This window comes from Aplysia californica, unplaced genomic scaffold (genome assembly GCF_000002075.1).
Source record: "Aplysia californica isolate F4 #8 unplaced genomic scaffold, AplCal3.0 scaffold00474, whole genome shotgun sequence".
Lineage (NCBI taxonomy): Eukaryota > Metazoa > Mollusca > Gastropoda > Aplysiida > Aplysiidae > Aplysia > Aplysia californica.
In genome coordinates, this window is record NW_004797744.1 from 81,119 (window position 1) to 103,165 (window position 22,047).

A 22,047-nucleotide genomic window follows, 5' to 3' on the forward strand; every position below is an offset into this window, starting at 1 on the left:
TATTATTATCATCATTATTATATATCTTTTTCTGTTTGATACCTGTTTTGTCAACAGGTACTGATCTATTATTACACAATGTGGCTACACGCACTTGGTAATGAAGAAATTTGGTCGATTTAGACGTTTTGCAAAATATATAGCTGGCCTAATGTATTAACTTGTCCAAGCTAAGGACATCTGTCTATCAATTAGTGTAACAGCCTTTATTTAGACCCGCTAAACAGATGCAGAATCAATTTACAACAAATCAGTACAACAGTCTTTAACTACCAAGCTACTAAAAGTCAAGGATGCTGATTGTAGTTATGTACAATAACGTGGAAAGATAGCTACGGACATCGGTCTCTCAATTGTGTAGCTGTGGAGCATCAAAGCACGTTGAAATGGTTACTCAACGCTCTGCGGTAGTCTGAAAAAAGGCAAACCAAAGTATGAATGGGAAAAAATCCCGTATTGTTACAACTGTAGCGGAGTAGCCTAATATGCTCCGAACCATGAGTACACCCGTGAACGGAATGCCAGCAGCCTATCGAAACTTTTGAATTTAAACAAAAATCTTATCACGCACCGCTATGGACAAAGCGCTGACCGGAAAAACCAACATTGTTTTATTGCTCAAAGTTTCAGGATAACAGTGCCCTAACACTGGTGAAAATATTGGAGAGATAGAACAATACAGTTCTAAACTCTGTCATATCAACAGAAGTGAACCTCCTTGAGTGCAGTCAGCAGCTATCAGAATGTCAAGGACAAGTATTGAAGGTCCTCAATGGCTGACAGTTGAAGAGGTCAACTTCACGAGCTATCAGCAAGAATTAAGTGAGCCTTCGTGGGCTTCGTGTGTCAATACCAAAGGACAGAATGTCAAATTCCCAACTAAACACGCACATGCCTTCGTCGAGTAACCACAAGAGCTCCCCGCCCCCCTCCCCAACCCCTCTTTTTATACACACTTAAGAGTTATTGTACTTTTACGTCCCCAGCGATACAATTGAGATCATTTAGAAAGCGGACTTCGGTCCTGTCTGGGCTGAGAGGGATACAGTATCTCAACAAAAAGACCCAGAGTCACGATAAAAATTCTCCCAACTTGGGAATCGAACTCGGGTCTCTTCCGTAAGATGGAGAAGCGTCTAACCGCTACACCACAGACGCAGGTGGAAAGTCCCATAGAATTGTGTGTGAGATCGCAGTTTCCATGTCTGTTCCGAGAGTCTTGTCTCTGTCTAGTCCAGTTAGCTGTCGAGGGACTCGCAGCTTTTCCTTCCAAAAGACTGCATAATGTTGCAGTGTTAATACGGCAGTACTGTGTACTACTTACTTGTTCATCTCCTGCTGTCGTTGGGCGTCTAGCACTAGCAGAGATGCATTTTCTGCGGTAGGCCAACTCTTCAGCACTTTCAACTGAGATGTTTAGGCCTACATGTAGTTTCTCATGGTTCCCTTGACTCCCCCAATCTGTCACTGTCATCACGGTTTTATACACCCCGCATATTTTAGCAAAATTGGATTATTATTTTTTTTGGTGCTTAATTTCTAATTATTTTCTTTCATTATTCTTTGTTAAATTTATCAGAATCGCATAATTTCATATTTTTGGGTTCAAACTGCATAATATAAGATTTTTTTGTGAGCATAAAACCGAGGGGACTGCCCAATCCATCTCCTTCCTTTGTAGCCTGAGTATTTTTATATAAAGGCTCTCGAGGCTGGCTCAGCCAAGGTGACATTCGCAACAGTTGACCAAACCATTAATTAATTTTTTTTCTCTCCTACGAAAGGCAGGTAGGAATCCGTGCTAACAGTTGCTCTTTCATCTTCATTTCTTCTCTGTCTGTCCTTTCTTGTGGTGTTTCAGGTTTTACGGAGACATCTAATCTCGCAGGCAGTAGCTTGGTTTCATAGGTTTTCGTTAATAAGGTTGTAGATCTAAACCATTACCAAATGACTAGACCATGGGTGAAAGCACTGACAGGCTCAAAAACCTGAAATCCGAATTAGTAAAATGCCTACGTCTGAAAATTAAACGCATTGAGAGACGTCGGCAGATAAACACACTTTCCATCAAGATACGTGTAGTACAGATACTTTCATCAATGCATTCTTTTGAAAACAATCCATCCAACCGGGTTCTGGGTCCGCAAAACAGCAATGTGCTATTCCTGGATGTTAATTTTTTTTCACAGAGGTATTTTATTACAATCCCCACTGAGACACACATTTAAAAAAAAGAGCCATGTCACTGTCACAGTCCACATTAAAAAAAAACTACAACTGTGGATTCTTGCTAAATAAGAGTTCAGCAATTGTGCATGGCACTTTTGCATACATTGTTTGGGGCTGTAGCAGTCGATGGTGAAATTGGCTGGACATAGAAATCTTTTCGTTTTGTACGAATTTTGCGAAGGATAAATTCTAGGCTGCACCAAGGAAGATAACCAAGTTGAACAAACATTTCAAAATTTACATGAATTATGCCCCCTGATACAAAACCTACGCGCGAGATTGATTGATGACGATTTAATTTTTAAATTTTAATGCTGTAATCCTCAGTCTTAACTGAAATAATTGGGCTTGACATAGAAATAGCTATAGCCTGCCCCTTTTGAAACCAACAAAACACTGCTCGTTCACTGCCCTTTACTTTATCAGTTTATGCCTTTTCGTCCCTCTTTCAGCACTATAACTCTCAATACAATGTATTTTCCGGTGGGTTTTTTTCTTTGCTTCGGAATCTCAAACATGTTGCAGATTGTTCGTTTTTTAATATATATATATATATAGACATCCACCTCTGCTAGGATCAGCCGTTTGTCCTGAACCGAGAAGTCTTTGTACATTTCTTTTGTTCTGCTATGGTTCACTTTCTTCTACAACAACTTCACCTAGACCTAACTGTACCGAACATCGGCAAGCTGCTGCATAGTGCGTAGTCTCTGTTGAAGAGAAAGCGCTGACACACATGGCGGCAATAGGGCCCTACTGGCTACGTACCTTCAGAAGCAGACTCTCCGCTCGCATGTCTAAACCAAATCTGCCACTCTATGAAACTAAAAATCTGGATCTCGGGGGAAAAATCGGGATCAACGACAAATCACCAAGGCGACTAGCCAGCTGAATATAAAAATTTACAGGGTGTTCATAAATTATATTCCATGTATTATTCTAAATTCTGAAGTATCACGTCAAGGACTCCTTGTCCAAGTGTATACCCCCTCCCCCTTTTTCCCAGTAAGCCTCTAAAGACGCTTCAACCAGTGCATGAACTTTAGTTGACCCCGTCAACGGACGGTCCCTGACACGCGCGAAACTCCCGCGCCGAAGTAACGTCACGTGATGAGAACGCACGTTTGAAAGTTTTACTCACGGCCTTGATGACGGGCCCGACTTAACAGAACTTGGAGTTGGAGAACGCTTGTTTTGAAAGTAACAGCAGAACTATGAATAATATTAATCAATTGTGTGCCGCAATTGAAAAAGTTATCAGGCGGAAAATTAAAAATTACGGGTCCGGTAGCCTAACAACTATAGACTACACCGCAACTAAAGTGAGCACGCCAGATCTAGATCTAGGTCTACTGCTGAGCACTCCTGAGTCGTATGAAACAATGAAACAAAAACGTCCTTGGCCTACACTACTCATCATACTGCCCCCGGCTTGGGCCTACTGAGAGATCATATAGTCTCTCTCTCTCTCTCTCTCTCTCTCTCTCTCTCTCTCTCTCTCTCTCTCTCTCTCCACGGCTTCATCGGTAAAACGAAATTTGCGGCCGTCTATATGCCTGCATGTAATTAGATCTACCCTCGATGTCGCCGATTTTTTCCCTCGCTACATAGGTACGAATTGTCAAGTCTTTGTGTGTGTGTTTTAATACACAGAATAATATAGGCTCCACATCAAAATTCGGGACCTCAAATTATGTTAGCTACATCTATTATTCCATGTGCATCATATCTACATTTACTGAAAGAACGAATTTCCTTTTAAAAAATATAATAAATCCCAATAATATTTAAAGTTGGACCGCGACGTGCTTGTGCTTGTCCAAACGACCCACATACATGAGCCAAAGATGTCAAAAACAGCCACAATTTGCAAAATATGGCTAAACCTGGGCAAATCACAGAGCGGTCTCGCCAGATGAATAACCTCGAGGTCGTTGGCCTAGTGTTTACTGCGGACTGCGACATAGATCAAATTGGGTTATTTCCGGGCTTGCAACGCTCATTTTGGCCAGTAGGGCAAGCTGATACAGACCAGCAACGTAACTAAATGTAAAGAGCTAGAGGCCGGATGGGGAGAATGACTACTTCCAAAATGTATGACGTCGACAATTTGTCCCAAACCGGGAAAGTTGGAAAGCTTATTTTCAAAAGCCGGAATTCCGGCATATGCCGGGCCGAAAACTTTCACCTATGGACTAGACACTCTTCCTTGTCTCATTGACCATAGCAGAAATCATATAATAATTATTATTATGCGCAACATTCTTTAGCTGTTGGTGTGTGGGGGTGTTGACATCTTTAAGAGGCATAACGAAGTCAGTAATAATTTCTCTGTTGAGCCAAAGATCATAAACTAGTGGAAGATCTTTGGTTACTCCTATACAGCGATCCGAGAAATAAAATCTAGCCAGGGTCCTCTAACTCTAAATGTGTGAGGAAAACCAGTCTCCCTAAATTATAATTGCTCTGGAGTTGCCTTCTTCTGGCAACGTTTGAGGTAGCTCAGTCTTCTCTAGGCAATGTAGACGTACTGGTCCAGATGTTTAACCCTGTCCGTACGCCCTGGGGTCATTTTGTACCCCAGGGTTGTATTCTTCATATTTTAGAATACTTCTAGTACGAAGATCTTTTTGAAACTTTCAGTATTTCTCAAAATATCATTTTGACACACTGCTATGCAAAGCGTACGGATCGGATTAACGAGTAAATTTTCTTTTTGGAAGATGATGGCACAGAGTTCCCCACGTCGTCATATGGATGCGATAGTAAAACACGACGTACGGATAGGGTTAACCCAATGCCCTTAAGACTCCTCAGACCAGTCCGGTGGTAGACCTTCAACTGAACCAAAAACGTCGCAGTAGACCTTGAACCAAACCGGCACCATTTTAATAAAAAAGATTTTGTAAGTTTTCACAGCCCTTGCAACACAAATAGACCATACAAATACAAGTAACGAAGATTAAAGATTTTACTATAAGATAGTAGAGAGTAACATACAGAGATAAGGATGATAGCTGTTTGAGAGAGGAAAAACGTTGCAAACTACACCAGAGCACAAGTTAACTTTGACCCACTCTTACACAGGAAGAGCACGTATTTTCCCTATTTACTTTGAATTAACTTTGTCATACGGTGGTGGGGGAGGCTCTCGTCCTAGAGGTTAAGGTGTTAGCCTCTCATTCAAAGGTCCCGGGTTCGAATCCGGGTAGCAATGAAAACATTTTCTCCTTTAAAATTTTCTCCTTTCACATCTTTTCAATGTTCTGTCGTTTATTTTTGTCGTTATTTTCTGCCCCCACCCCGTCACCTCCTTTGTCCCCTACTCTGGGATCTTGACTCTTTCTGCAGCCTTTCAAATGCTACTCCTTGGCTCCTTCTTAACTGCTGTCTTTCAACCACACCCCTGATCTTATGGTAAGAAAGATCTACATCTAGCCTTCTCGGACAAGGGCAAAATATCTCGGAGGACGCGTGTGCAAGTTGCGCACGTTAGATTCCTTGGAGGTCTGAAATTGAAAAGAGTAGGCTTCAGCCGCCATCCTCACCAAACCTCTCCCCCCCCCCCAACAAAAAAAACCAACTACTCATATTGGATTTTAATAGAGTTAAACAGGACTTGCAACACAATTAGGTTACATAAGTGCCAAAATTAGAGATGTTACAAACATAAAACAGAAGGAGAGAAAAGAATGAATGGCGTTTGGTGGGACAGAAGAAGCAAACCACATCAGAGCATCCGCTGAAACCACTCATTTTTAAAATATATCTTTTTTTATAGTAGAGGGTTTTACGGCGCTCGCAACTGCATAAGGTCATATGAGCGCCAAGGGGTGGGAGTCAACAGAGAAGTCTTTACAGGGAATCAGACTTATTCTGCTCACCTCTCTAGCTTCAACAGCACAAGGTCTGCTTCTACTATCAAGGCACCCTGGAAATAGCAGGTCACAAGAAAGTGACAAACACACAAAAGAAGTAGAGGAAAAATGACAATAGTAAGGATAAGGAAAGAAAAAGCAGCAGTTCCCTGTTGTACATCGGCACAGTTATGAGCGTGACATGAATCAGCCCATATATAATTTACAATTCTACTGTGCTTGAACGAGAAATGTCCCACCTTTGGGAATGGCCTAGAGACACTACAGTCAGTGGCACTGCCCCGCGGGGCCCACTCATTTTCACTACCCAGACAGACACTGACAGAAAAATACAAAAATGTAGAATCAAAGCAGTTTATTCTTTATCCACAATTGCTGACATAGTATCAAAACATTTCATCCCACACAAAGCAAAAGGTTAAAACAACCGATAGAGGGGTCACAGGAGAAATCACATGGGAACATTGTGCTCTAGACGTCTAGAAGTCGTTCATAGGAACAAATTTGCACTTAAACCCAAACGAGAAAAACATCAACAATTGATGCTTATAACAACAGAGAACATGAATAATTTTTCAATAACATCAAAACTAAATTAATAAGACATTTTTAAAGTGTTTGAAATAAGATTATAAGGCAAAATTAAAACTGTTGCAAAGGTATGAATCTATGCCTCCTTTCTTTTCATCTTTCTTCTTTTCTATTAACTGGATCAAGTGTTGAGAGCAACTAGTTCCTATTAATCTTATCCGTTTTACTATCGTATCCATACAACGTGGGGAACTCTGTTTCACAACTTTCCAAAGAGGAAATTTACTTGTTAATCCGGTCCGTACGCTTTGTATAGCAGTCTGTCAAAATGACTTTTTGAGAAATACTGAAAGTTTCAAAGATATCTTCGTACTAGAAATATTCTAAAATGTGAAGAATACAACCCCAGGGGTACCGGTACAAAATGACCCCAGGGTGTACGGATAGGGTTAAGGTATAAAACTTGTGCAAATACACAGGTATTTATTAGCAAAAAAACAAACAAAACAAATGGGCTTACAATTTCTCATGTCCATGCAGTAAAACAGCCAAGATTGAGGTAAATGTTTCCAATTATTTTACACTCTAATCAGCACAATTTAGATCGTTTGGGAAGCAGACTGCTGCAAACTTGCTTATCATTGTCAATCTGAGCTGTCAGAGGGGCATCATCCACGGGAAGGGGGAATCGAGAAACTTGGTAAAATATATCCACCACATAGGGAGTCACACTCACATCTTTTGTGAGCAAAGCGAAAAGCCAAAAGTCATTACACAACAGACGTCAGTCCGGTAAAAAGTGTAAAATTAACGAAATTATTTAAAATTTCGCTATAAATTCGATTCACAGTAAAAAGCACTGAACGTTCACTCATTCTGTATAAACTAAAAATTGATATCACAGAAGTGCATAAATGCACCAGTGGAACATAATTGATAATGACAGCAACATGGACATGCCCCTTCCCAATCATCACATCAGTACCTAAATAACAAAAAACCATTAATCAACATTCTATTTTACAGTACACAACTAGACAAAACAAGCTATTTAATCAAAATATGTAGAATACAAAGCAGGAAATAAGCACCAGCACCTTCATAAATATATAATCATTTTTAATGTAAATAACTAATCATACATCTTTCAAAACGTTCAAGACATTATCATCATAAAAAGTTCATTATAAAAAGGTTTAGCTCTTTCATACAATTCTGAAATTTTGTATGACATCTGAACACCATTGTTTAAATTCAATTATTGCAACACAATGAATCATCTCCCTCCGAAAAAAATAAAGACTCCGAAATTCATGAAAATGCCAGAAAAAGAAAAAATGAAGGCACAGAAAGGTGTAAAAAAAGATTAAATGCTTTTATGCTTTGTGCCAGCTGGCCAAAGTTTCGTCTGTAAGTCTTGCAGTGTGTCTGTTGGTGTGCGTCATCTCCCATTTCTTCATCCACGGTCCAACAATCGTTGTGTCAAACTCATCTTCATCCTCCTTGCCCTGAGGTATAAAAGAAAAATAGTGAAGTCATCTGTACATTTGAAAATAATACAATCGAACTTGATCTAACAACTACCTGTATAAGTCAATCACCTATACTATCAGCCGCTTCCAATTTCCTATCTTCCTTAGTTTTTCCATTATATTGACATTGTGTAAGACGGCCACTTTTCTCCTTGACAGTGGTGGTCATCTTCAACAGTTTTGACGGAAATCAAACAAACAGTGCGATGAAATTCTTTTGAAGCAATGTTATAAAGCCTTGATTCTTAATCTCCGAGGGGCCCTTTTTTGGTGTGAAATCTAAAAGTGACATACACCACACAAAATTGGTAATTAAATCAAAACAAGTGAACCTATTTTGATAGATCTTCATCTAATGAATGAACTTGTGGTGAAAGAGACCTGTTTTAGGCAATTGCAAAACAAACTTGATGTCAAAGTCATTGTAAAGGAATGTGCTCAAGCTGCTGCCAGTGGATCACCATCACAGCAGTTCCGACAGCGAATCACAGGGATCGGCCTCCCGGAGATAAGGAGTTAAGGAACAGGCCGGCCGAGCCTGAAGTTTTTCAAGCCAACTCAACAAACCGCCCACTCTCTCTTCCTAGGCAGAACTCATCTTAGCCTCAAAGTGAAAAACCCCCCCACATGGACAACATTTCTAAGTTATGTTCACTACCTGCAAAGAAGAACATGTCAAAGCTTTCCTTCCACTTGAACTAGCAAAGTGAAACCAACCCGTTCTGTAAACTAATGTGAATACAACTAACTTGTGTTGCACACGCTTAAATTACTTAAATGATTCTACGCAGTTGCAAATACGGTAACACTTTTACCAAACTACTGAAGCTTTCTTTAGAATCAACAATTAAAACACAGATTGCAGCTGCTTCAACACCCTGTACATACTTTCGTTTTCCATTTCTTCCTTGCATTTTGTATATATAGGTGAAGCATCGTGGTGAAACCAGGCGCTGGTCAAAATAATGAAATCAAAGAAATTGACATTTTTCTGACCGTTGGGCGATTTTTTTCTATTTTTCTTTTTTTGGCTCAACACCTTTTATAATCATTTTAAAACGGATTGCTGTGTGGATTTTGCTGAAAAACATCGATTAAAGGCACAAAAAAGTCAATTGTCAGTTTCCGAGGACGCTCAAGCTGTGGAAGTTACCAAACTTTGGCGGTCATTTTCTCCCAAATTTCCCCTTTGAAACCAGGCGACCCTGACCTCTTTCAATCGCAAATATTTTGACTTCTGTGCGACATAGATGGATATTTTTTCCCCCATAAGAAAGGCAAATGAACAGGCTTTAACCCTATCCGTACACCTGGGGTAATATTGCACCCCGGGGTTGTATTCTTCACATTTTAGAATACTTCTAGTGCTAAGATCTCTTTGAAACTTTCAGTATGTCTTAAAAAATCATTTTGACAGACTGCTATGCAAAGCGTACGGATCGGATTAACAAGTAAATTTCCTCTTTGGAAAGTGGTAGCCCAGAGTTCCCCATGTTGTATGGATACGATAGAAAAACACGACGTACAGATAGGGTTAAGATGATACCAATAACCCCATGCCATATGCCCAAAAATTAACGAACGCCTGATTCCACCACGTCGTGACACATATGTGTTATACGACGAGGTGAAATCAGGTGCCCGTCAAGTTTTGAGCATGTGGAATTATTGGTAGCATTGAAAATTGAAAAGCTTATGCATTTGCCTTGCTTTTGATGAAAAAAATTCTGATTTATCTTGAATAGAGGTAAAGATATTTACAATAGAAGGAGGTATGGGTGGCCGGCCTGGTTTCAGAGGTAAAATTAGCAAGAAAATGGGTGCCAAAGTTGGATAACTTCTAAACTTCGAGAGTCCTTGACAGCTGAAAATTTACATGTTGTGTGCCATTAGTCAACGTTTTTCAATAAAACTCACAAGGAAATGTGTTTTTAGATAGACATAAAAGGTGTTGAGCCAAAAAACAAAATTCGATCAAAATTGTCGAACTGGAGTAAAGCTGCCTATTTCTTCGATTTCATAATTTTGACTAGTGCCTGATTACACAACCATGCCTCACATACAAATGAAACTGTCCAAGAGATCTGCCTGTCTAAGATGACCACTTTTCTCCTGGTCATTGAGTGGTGATATTGCACAGGTTGGACTATATTACAAATTATGAACATTGGTATTACATACAAATGTTTTAATTCATTTCATCACAAGCGAAAAAAAATACACATTAGTAAAAACCAGTCCAAAGAACTTTCATGACAGGAGAAGAGCATCTAAAACCATAGTGTTTACAAGAAAAACAAACTATGCAGAGATTTTATTACCCCACTTTGTAAACTATGCAGTGCCAAACAATTCACAAAAAACATTATCCAGGAATAGAAAGAAATTCTGTAGAATAGAGGAAGTCCATGTTTGCTGGGTGCACTGGTGTGGTGTGCTTCTCTTTCCAATCAAATATATTATATCGTCCTTATCTCTCCTCTTTTTTTTCTTAGCTTATTACTCTCTGGTGATAACACCTCTAATCTTCCGCACTTTTATGACCTATTTGTGGAGTATGTGTCGTAAATCTGATACCCAAACAAAAAAACCCAAAAAATCTCTTACTACTGCACCCTATCTTTATTTCAAATACTAAACCACCTACAGTGTAGGGCGCACGATATTCCTTCAGGTGTCCATCTTCTCACCTAAAGGGTATACATAATTCTATACAATAGACAACAAAAAGTTCACTCACCTTCAGCTCTTCATCAGCTTTTGTATGCCGATCAACACTATTGAAACTATTCCAGTCAATTTCCTTGATAGGGTTTTTCTTGGATCTCATCATGATGCCCTGTTTGAGGCCGTAGAAGCCCACTGGTTTGTCTGGTCGCTGCCACCTCAGGTCCAGACTCCAGCGGATGTCATTAGACAGGTTGTTCAAACTGGAAGATTCAAAATGAATAATAATAATAGTAATAATAATACTTGCATTTTTCATCTAGTGGCTAGCGCATATCCATGCTCTGTGCGCTTTACAACAATTATTACTCTAGCAGACCCTAGAACACTCAGAAACATTCTCAGCTTCCCAAGTAGCATACATTCAAACGCTAACAATCTGACACGATATGTCGCTGTCTGTAGCCGAGTACCTATTCCACCTGAGCGAAATGAGGAAAATTTGTGTAAAGTGCCTTTCCCAAGAACACAACTTTGGGCCCCTGATGAGATTCAAACCAATAAACTTACTGTTGTTAGCCCAACAGTTTAACCATTAGGCCATAGACACCACTAACAACTTTCTTCAAACTATGATAATCAGAATGGAAGAATGGAAAAAGCCATAACAGAAAACCACGGGACACCACAATAGAAAATCAATCAACTACAGGCAAAAGTACAACTGCTTGAGTTGTAAAATTCATTGAAACGATTAATTAGTATAGTGAGTAAAAAGAGAAGCTAAATAAAGCTCCAAAGCAAAATTAAAAATAGTATGAGGGAATGCTGGCCTCTGACACATTAAAATGCAACTGATGGACGTCCAAAATGACTCATCATTATGATATTTAGATCTACATTATACGGTGCAACATTAATGTTTGAATGGGCTGAAAGTGGCAAAACAAGTCTTGTCTTACTTGCCTTTTTTTCCCATGAAAAATCAATGTCCTTTTTCACAGGGACATATTGTGTCTTGGGGGATGGTATTTTATTAACAGATGAGATTTTTTTAACAGTTTATCAACATATCTTTTACTATTGGAAAAGACATTTAAATGTTAAAAATGATCAAATTTGGAGGGTACCTTCTGTGAGGTATGAGGTTGTTGATGAGCAACATTCCTCCATAGGGCACTTCACACAGCACCTTGTCCTTGGCCACAGTCACCTCTGTGGAAAATATAAGGGAGACTGAGAATTAAATCTGCGCAGAGTATGTTTGGGGCCTTCCACTCCTCACACTCTTGATCATACTTGCTCTAAAACCATTCACACCATTTTTTAAAATGCATAAATTAATTCAAATAGGGTATATTTAATTGGAAAGAAACATTGGAGAATATGGTAACAACAGGCAAGTCTGATGGAAAGAAAGGCAGAGGCAGACAGAGGGAAAAGATACTGGACAAGTCGACAACAGGGCTGGGAGCAGCAAGAACAACAGACACCATTGTTGCAACGCAAGAGAGATGGAAGTGGAGGTCCATGATCACCCACGCCAGTCAGCAATGCACTGGAGGATGATGAAGATATATTTAAGGGAGTTCTGTTAGCTCAGTTGATATCATGCTGGACAATGGAGCAGATGGCCTTGGTTCGAATTTCAGACTGGGCGTTCTCGAGCTGGGATCACTTTGTGGAGTTTTCAAGGCTCTCAACCCATTTGGTGTAGTCCTTACAGAGATGGACATTAAATTTAACAGATGTATTTTATTTCTTATTGGATCGAGTCCAAACTGTTACTTGAAAAAGGAACAATGTCATTGAAAAAGGTGTCAACAGAAAATGTCTATTAAATCAAAATGACCATCAGTTTTCATACAAACAAAAGTCATTGATCAGGAATGTTACACTTCAAGGATCTGTAACAGTGGTTGGTATATAAAAAAACAACCACTCAGTCTGTCAGTGTCAGGGTGCTGCAGACACTTCAAGAATTTTAGTTTATAATTTTTTCATACACCCTTTTCAAAAGAGGGCAGGCCCTGAGCAGAATGTGAGTTTTAGTTCCAGTAAGAGTTTTAAGGCACTTTCAACACAACAAGGTCACTAAGTGTAAAAAATTAACAGCATTACTAAAGAGTAATATACACGTAAAGAAAAGAAAGAGGGGAGATAAGGTCGTACGAATACGAGTGCTAGAGATTAGAGATGTTACAAGCAAGCAACATACAAAGAAAAGAAGGAGGAAAGGTAAAGATGATCAATGTTTGATAGAATTGATAGGAAAGAAGGAAGGAACCACACCAGAGCACCTGCCAACCACCCACAAATAGATGTTGGATAACAAAGAAAGAGCAAACCACACCAGAGCACCAATCAACCACCCACAAGCGGAATGTAAAACCCTGAGACAAGATAGCACATGCCAAATAATTTTAAAATCACAAATCACAAAAAGTTTGTAATTGTCATCAGATGAGATCATTTTACTTGTCTCATAGATGATGTAACTTTGCCAAAATTGAAACATTCCATTTTTATAGTGATGTTATTCAATGTTTAAAAAAATAATTGGAAAAATTAGAAAGTAAAATTTAGTAAATTTTGAAAATGTACAAATCCCCAAATTTAGAAATTTTTTTTATTGCAGTTTCTTAGTCTGTGGTGTACGTTGAATGTTCAAACTTTAAACGTCAAAAAAAAAAAAAGGAGAAAAATTACGTCATATGGGTACAATTTGTTAAAAAAATTAAAGAGTTTTCTCTTTCAACTGAAAGATTTTGTTTTATGGCCGTTGTACATTTTAACAGCTTGCCGACCATATATGAGTCTGAACGAACAGTGAACAAAAATAAAACTATGTTCATGACATCCACCTGAATGGTAACAAAACTGCACGTACCCAGAGAGTCCTCGATGTCCTTCTCACTGAGCTCTACGTACCAGGTGTTGCCCCAGCAGCAGGTGTGTCTGGCTATCTTGCCCGTCAGGTGACCGCCAGACACTACCTACAGGTCAGACAAGAGCAAAAATACATTATATAAAACAAGAAAAAAACAACATATACCACCAGGAACTACATTTGGGAAAAGGTCTCAAACAAGACCAAGGCACTACAATACAAGCCTTGTAAAGACTTCAACACTTTTCCCATGGACAGAGCTGGTGTGCCATTTCCGATCTAATAAAAGCAAACAACTTACATACATTCCCATCAGTATTTGCCACCAGTGTGCTTTGCATTTATGAGTATAAGCCTTGCCAGTGGTAGTCGTGGCTTCCAGCTTTGCAAAGCGAGTAGAAACAGTGCCCATTGACTGGATGGGAAAACTACATCTTGCTAAGCATCGATGTACATGTATAGATCAAATTGTCCAAGACAGTTGCCCAATTTTGAGGAAAAATACAGATCAGTGATGACTCTGGGGATTTTTTAGTGACTGTTTTACTGCGCTCGAAACTACAAAAGGTCATATGAGTGGACAGGACACATTAAACATTTTCAGTTTGGTTGGAATCGATTTTAAATTTAGCTCCAGTGGCGCCGAAATCTACTCTTTTATTGATTTTGGACCACTCAGGAATCTTTAACGTGCCAGCTTGCACATGGGACCTTTGACTTTGAGATTTTTCGCCCTTGTCCAAGAAGGCTAGGCGTTAGATCTTACTTCCTAAGATCAGGGGTGTGGCTGGAAGACAACAGTAAGGAACCAAGAAGTAGCAGCAGAAAGGTTGCAGAAAGAGTCAGGAGCACAGAGAAAGTAGCGACAAAAGCAGACAACAGAACATGGTTAGTAGAGAGCAGGAAAGGAGGTGAAAGGAGAACTTTTAAACAAGGAAATTTTTTGTCACTGTCGGGTTTCAAACCTAGGACTTATTGCATGAGAGGCAAACACCGTGAACTCTAGACCACGAGAGCACACCCCCCCCCCCCCCCAGGGTGATGACTTGATACAGATCAGAAAATCTATAAAACAAAAACCAAAACAGAAGAGTCCAAACCTCCATGCAGCCGTTATTCTCATTAGCGTCCAACAGAGGGATCCAGGCAGCAGGCTGAAGGACACTGTACGATTCATTGTCCAGGTAGGCGCTGTCTGAAACACAATACGTGGAATTTTAACCCATTTGTGATTCACCACCCACTACAAGTGTGGGAGGTCAAAGGATTTTCAATACAACAGGACCATATTTAGGTATTCAATACCTTGAGCCACCATGAAGAATCACAGAAACCAATGATAGCATAAAAATTTAAGCCCAAACTTTGTATCGTTCAAACTTTTTCAAAAAGAGCCAAACAGACTGTTGAACATGAGAATTTGAGTTGAGCATTGCCACTTGCCACATTATCATATTTTACATGTACATGCACAGCCAAGAATGAAGTTACAGAAGGAAAATACCTTTGTTCCAGGATATCTGGTAAACAACAAAAAGTGAGTCCAAGGCCTGTACTCAGCAATATTATGGTTGAGACATCTTGTGAGAACAACACCTGTGGTGCAAGCCTTGCTAGTGATGGTCGTGGCTTCTCATTTTGTAAAGCTAATGGAAAGGGTGCACATTTATTGGACGCTTTTAGTATGAGTTTTACTGCACTTGCAACACAAAAAGGTCATATAAAAGCTAAAGATTAACGGTGTTACAAAACAGTAACAAGCATATACATTGTACAAGAAGGAGGAGAGATAAGGACAATAGATGTTTGATAAGAAAGAAGGAACAAACCACACCAGAGCACCCACCAACCACCCACCTTGCCAGTGATAGTTGTGGATTCTAGCTTTGTAAAGCCAACAGACAGGGTACACATTTACTACTGGATGGGGAATTACATCTAGCCAAATATTGATGGATTCTTACACTTTTAAAGAATCTGCCACCGACACAAACAATGAGGTAGACAGAACATGACATGTAACATTGTGATAGACTCAATGCTACACTAAAGAATATTTTTATGCTAGAACAGAAAAAAATACTACACACCATGTCCAACATTGTAACTTTGTGTCCACTCAAAACGTGGCCATTCAATAGAGAGGAAATTGGCCCCCCAAAATGTGGTACCCTGTCTTACATTCTCCGTAAGCTCCTGAAACAAAACTGCATCAACCCCACCACATAGCTAGACATTCACTCACCCTGATGCCAAGGCACAGTGGTCGCCTCGTTTTGCGGTGTCTTGGTCCGGAGGTTCCACACTGGATGACCCATGATCTCTGGACCAATCAGCTGCTCCACCACATTCAACAAGCGCTCGTTGGACCACAAGGCCTGGAAGCTCTGAGGACCCATGTTCATTTTGAAAACAAAATTATTTGATGACGCAATTAGCATCATTAGGTCATGTTCAAAGTAAAAATCTAAAAGATTAGAGCATTATTCAGGTAAGAGCTCTGTTGCGAATGCATGAGTCTCTGTTTGATGGCACTATCGATATTACTGCATACTGTCATCCAGCTGTTCTGATCCTTTAAGCCCAAATATTTTGAATTCTTTTCTTTTTTACAGCAGTTTCTATCTTTGTGGAATGCTCAAGAAATATCTTGTTAAAATTCAAATTCTAACTGTTGATAAAAGCAAAACAAAATACATACTTCTGGCATAATTGTTACAAGAATGAAACAGTTTTTTTCTCTCTGCTGAAAACTGTTGCTTTCTTGACTTAATACACTTGAACATATGTATATGTGAGTGTGTGTGTGTGTGTGTGTGTGTGTGTGTGTGGAAACAGATTTTAACATTAGTTACATTGTTAAAAAAGAAGAAGACGCAGATCACACTACGGAACCCATCAACAAACACTTGTTGGATCAGAAATCTCTTAGCACAAGTCTCTTTTGAGCACGATTGTAGACTTAACAGGATGATGAACATCATCACATCATGTTCTCAGGTAAATAAACAGGATTACAATGACAGCAGCATAGAATAATACAAAATCCACCAGCAAACAAATTGAAGTCTATTTTTGCTTAATGTTGATTAAAATTTGGGGGATAAGTTGGAGAAGCTGGGGGTATATGAATGTTTAACTTTGGTCTACTTTTTGCAACTGTTTTCACAATCACTATTTATCGCGGTTCCAAATGAAATGGGAGCAAAAAGATTCCTTTCAAACAATAAAATCATCTGGAGGTGTTTGCTTCTGGGTCTGAGTGAAGAGAAATACATTGACAAGATAACTGCCATACAGTGAGAATAGTGCTGAAACAAAGGAAGACACAAAGAAGGAAGACGCAAAGACAGAAATTTACGAGAGGGAAAGAAAAGAAGTAAGACATTAACAATGACACCCTCCAACAAGAGTGAGAGGTCAAAGGACTTTCCTCACTACAAGACCATCTTCAGACTTGCCAACTTTTTCAAAAACCAATCAGGGGACATCCAACGCCATAACATCAGATTACGTGACAACAAACACAATTACATCAAGTGGAACTGAATTTGGTGTAGTGCATGTAATGTAAAGTAAGACTCTCAAATTCCTAATCTCTGAATCAGGGGACAGTCCCAGGAAATACAGGATATTTGGCAAGCCTGCCTGCTATTATGAGTGCTAGAGTTCATTTTTTTTTTTTTGGTAAAAGTTTTACAGCACTTGCAATGCAATTAGGTCATATAAGTGCTGAAGATTATAGTTGTTACAAGAAAGTAACAAACACAAAAAAGAACAGAGATAAGAAGACAGATGTCCTCTAGAAAAGAACAAGCAAACCACACCAGAGCACCCACCAACCACCCACTTTCAGATCAGGTCAGCAATAACAATGAAGACAAAGTAAAAGGTGTAAACCACACGTGAGCATTCCCCTGGGGCCCACTTTTGAAGTTTCCTACCAAACTAGCCAAAATCAGAAGTGTTCATTACTCGTTCCTCATCACTGTATTCATATAACTCGTTCCTCATTACTGTATTTATAACTCGTTCCAATTACTGTGTTCATAACTCATTCCTATTACTGTGTTCATAACTTGTTCCCTATTGCTGTGTTCATAACTCGTTCCTTATTACCGTGTTCATAACTCGTTTCTCATTACTGTGTTCATAACTTGCTCCTTATTACTGTGTTCAAAACTCGTTTCCCATTAGTGTGTTCATAACTCAATCCTTAATACTGTGATCATAACTCAATCCTCATTACTGTGTCCATAACTCCATCTTTCTTTCTGTTTTACCATTGGTTTTTTTCCTCCAAATTGCAGTCTTTATATAAGTTGTTCCTTATTACGCCATTCATAACTTGCTCATCAAAGCAGCCTTAACATGTTATTCCACATTGCAGCCTTTATAAGCTGTTCCCTAATGCTGTGTTCATAATTTGAAACAAGCAACGTACAATGTTATTTGTTCAAAGGAAAGGTTTCCACAACGTGAGTTGGACAACATATAGGAAACTGCGAATTCATGAGAGTAAAAATGAGATTACTGAACAAGTATCATTAATCAATATCATGAAAAATTAATTTTAAAAAAAAAGATGAATTTACAAAAAGGAATTCTCATTCAAAAATTTAAAAAAGAGATACCAGAAACAAGGGAAAAAATGACAACAAACTAAAAGCATGGATCACCTTTCTCATGTGTCCTTGGGTTTTAAAAAGGAGGATATTGGAACCAGGGAAGTCCTTTTCCAAATATGCTAACCTTTGTAAGAACCCATGCTCCTCATACAAACCTGAAAGCAGTACAGTCATCCATGTGACACCAAAATGACAAACAACTTTAGATGAGCTAGAAGTCAAAAATAGGATTGCAAGTTTGATTTGTTTGGCAGTAAAACAACAGTTGAGTTACTTACACCAGGATCTCTGCTGCTCAAGGAGCAAATGGCCGAAATTGTGTTCTGCATCTGTTTACGTTCTATTGCAATAGATTCATTAAAAACACTTCTAGCTGTACAGGAGCTCCCCACTAGCTTCTGGTATGTTTTAAACTGGTCAAGAAGGTGAGGGTTGAAATAATTATTGATCTGTCCCTTCAAGAAGAACAACGAAGTTTCTCAGAGTGTACAAGTGAAAAAAGAAAAAGTACAGCATAAGAACCATGTATGTCTCTTCAGGAGCAAAAATGAAACCTCTCTGGCGTGGAAGGTCTTTTTTTCATTGCATGTGTTGCACTGCAGCCTAAAGGTGGAAAGAAGAATTGCTTGCTTTACAGTGGATATTTTTCAGGACTCCAGCTGTCACACGTACAATAGAAACTTGGTTAGAGCAGCACAAACAAATATAATAATATATTGACAAAGGTGAAATGAAAGTCTCCACAAGAAGCAAAGGCTGGACATTGCAAAAAAAGAAAAAAAGAAGGCAATTGTCACAAAGTAAAGCACACCCAACAGACAAAAGCAAGCACAACGTTTCCTTCCTCCTGTGGGGGAAAAAACAACACATCTGGTGGTCACAAAGAAACCGCAAAGAAAGAAGCAAAAGGGTAGAAAAGCAAGGCACGGTGTCTAGTGTCTATGTCACCTGGGCTAGTTTCCCTTGTTTATGGAGGATGACATTGGTTCCTGGAAATTCTTTTTCAAGATGAGTCAGTCTCTGAAAGAGACTCTTGTCCTTGTGTAGATCTGGAAAAACACCATACAGGTGTTCAAGAGGTAAGGAATTGCAAATCAGAGGTGAGTCAATTAAGTGAGTGGTCAAGGCTTATCCTTTTTATTCACATGCATCCCTTTGCTAAACTTTGCCATGGAAATAAAGCATCTCACCACTACACTACCGAACTTTGTAGCTGGTTGTAAGGATGTGGGGCGAAAAAGAATAAAAATCATTAGTAACAGAGATCCTCGTGAAAATAACTAGAACCACATGACTTGGAAACTAATATACAACATTGCTAAGCAGTGAAACAGACATACTCATAAAGGGTATTTTCCTTTAAAAAGAGCTTGATCTATATAAGGTGTTATCATGAAAATACTTTTGAATTCATACAAACCTTGCGGGTAAAAGTTTGTAAAAAATTAATATAGAAAGCTTATGAATAAAGAGAGAAAATCTGCTGTGGACACACCCTATAAGAAAGCAGTAATGGCCCTTGAAACACAATAAGGTCATATAAGTGCCGAAGATAAGGTGTTACAAGACAGTAACAAACACAAAAATAGAAGGAGGAGAGATCAGGATGATACATGTTTGACAGGAAAGAAGGAGCAAACCACATCAGAGCACTTGTGAACCACCCACCTGCTGGGGGAATAATTAAGCACTTTAACTTTAACTACACAGTTGTTTTTTAGTTTTAGTAAGAGTTTTACAGCACTTGCAACACAATAAGGTCATATAAGTGCCGAAGATTAGAGGTGTTACAAGGGTGTAACAAACACAAAAAAGAAGGAGGGGAAATAAAGACGATAGATGTTTGATAAGAAAGAAGGAGCAAACCACACCAGAGCACCCGCCAACCACCCATGACAATAGTTCACAACCGCTTAAAAGAAAACAACAAACAATAAAAACAACAGCAACAGAAATCTTTCTGTAAATAACTACCACAACATACACTCAAAACTGGAACCAAATGTGTAAAATCAGTAAGCACGAAACATGTATTCGAAACATGTCTTTTATCTCCTCTTAAAAAGACTAGATCTGCATAAGGTCTATACAATATCAATAAAAAGGTAAATCAGAGGCTGTACTTTCTGAGGAAACTTAGGTCTTTCAATCTGAATCCATCCATCCTTCTGATATTCTACACCACCACAATAGAAACTTTGATGAATTTTGGTATCACTTGCTATGGTAGCATTTTGGGAAGGCAGAACATCATAAAAATAAACAAGTTTGAGAGGGAGAGAGAGGGAGAGAGAGAGAGAGAGAGAGAGAGAGAGAGAGAGAGAGAGAGAGAGAGAGTGTTTTACGGAGCGGGTTGTTCCAGAACGTGAGACATGTATTTACTAATGTCCTGTCCTGTCGTGCGTATGCGTGAGTGCACCTAACCTTTGTGACATCTACTGCCATTGTTAACGACCGAGGTCACAAATTTCTCCCTACGAGATGAATAAAGATTGTCATTGTCATTGATATTAAATCATTTAAACTTTCTTCCGAACAACAATCATCGTTCACAACCACTTAAATACCAACGTTAATGTCTGACCTGAGGAGACAAAAGACACAGACTGACCTTTGATCTTCCCCGCCTTGTAGAGCCACTGGGCCAGGTCCTCCACCAGTTTCTCGATATCTTTACGGCACGCGTCCAGTTCCTCTTTCTTGAAGAACTCAGGAACGATGAGGTAGCCCTGAGGAAGGCACAAAATAACGAATACCGTAAAATAACAGACCTCGCTTCAATTTGTATTGCTATGAAAAGGTGGGGTTTTATTTTAAAGGATATAGAAAGTGGATATTTCTGGGTGGATTTTTACAGAAAAATGTTGAACAAAGGTACAAAATGCGTAAATTTGCAATTTCCAAAGACTCTCAAGCTCTGGAAGTCACCAAACACAGGTTGGTGGGTGCTCTCTTGCGGTTTGTTCCATTTTTCTTGTCAAACATATTATATTGTCCTTATCTCTCCTCCTTTTTCGAGTTGTTTGCTACTCTCTTGTAACACCTCTAATCTTCCGCACTTGTATGACCTGATTGTGTTGCAGGTGCCGTAAAAGTCTTATGAAAACAAAAATGATATTGAAATTTTCTATTGAAACTACATGTACAAGACTTTGTTTTCTTTGAGCGAGAGTCAGCAGAACATTAACATGCTAACAGTATCACTGCATGGGAACAATGAAGGAAGTTTTTTTCCTTCTGTTTAATGAGTTTTCCGGCATTTGCCATACAAATAGTTTAATTTAATTTTAGCAGAGGTTTTACGACGCTCGGAACTGCATAAGGTCATATAAGCGCCAGAGGATTAGAGGTGTTACAAGAGAGTAACAAACATAAAAAAGAAGAAGGGGAGATAAGGACGATAGATGTTTCATAGGAAAGAAGAAGCAAACCACACCAGAGCACCCGCCAACCACCCATCAACACAAATATATCACATAAATGTTAAAAATAGGGGGTGTTACTACAAAGTAACAAAGAAAATGAGGAAAGCTAAGGACGATAAATGTTTAATAATAGGAAAGAAGGAGTAAACCACACTAGAGCACCCACCAACAACACACAGAGAGGAGAATAACAGCAGCATATTAATCAAAATAATGAACACACACCTCAAGAACCCACCCTAGAAAATACCTTCCCCCATCTACCCC

At 39.1% G+C, this 22,047-nt stretch overlaps 1 protein-coding gene across 6 annotated transcripts in view; it reads right to left on the bottom strand.

Moving 5' to 3' along the window:
• Positions 1–7,516: 7,516 nt before the first annotated feature.
• The window catches only part of LOC101849867, a 32,627-nt gene continuing 18,096 nt past the window's right edge, over positions 7,517–22,047 (bottom strand). For 3 of the 6 annotated variants that reach the window (XM_005105503.3, XM_005105507.3, XM_005105506.3), the window contains 8 exons: positions 20,967–21,084; positions 18,407–18,510; positions 15,973–16,114; positions 14,828–14,922; positions 13,728–13,833; positions 11,968–12,052; positions 10,911–11,100; positions 7,517–8,146 (listed from right to left, as the gene is read on the bottom strand). In XM_005105503.3, the coding sequence (XP_005105560.1) occupies positions 8,015–8,146; positions 10,911–11,100; positions 11,968–12,052; positions 13,728–13,833; positions 14,828–14,922; positions 15,973–16,114; positions 18,407–18,510; positions 20,967–21,084 (972 nt within the window). In that variant the 3' untranslated portion in view covers positions 7,517–8,014. Of the gene's footprint in view, positions 8,147–10,910; positions 11,101–11,967; positions 12,053–13,727; positions 13,834–14,827; positions 14,923–15,972; positions 16,115–18,406; positions 18,511–19,303; positions 19,405–20,966; positions 21,085–22,047 lie in introns of all 6 variants that reach the window. The other 3 variants (XM_005105504.3, XM_005105510.3, XM_035971632.1) reach the window with 1 other exon arrangement.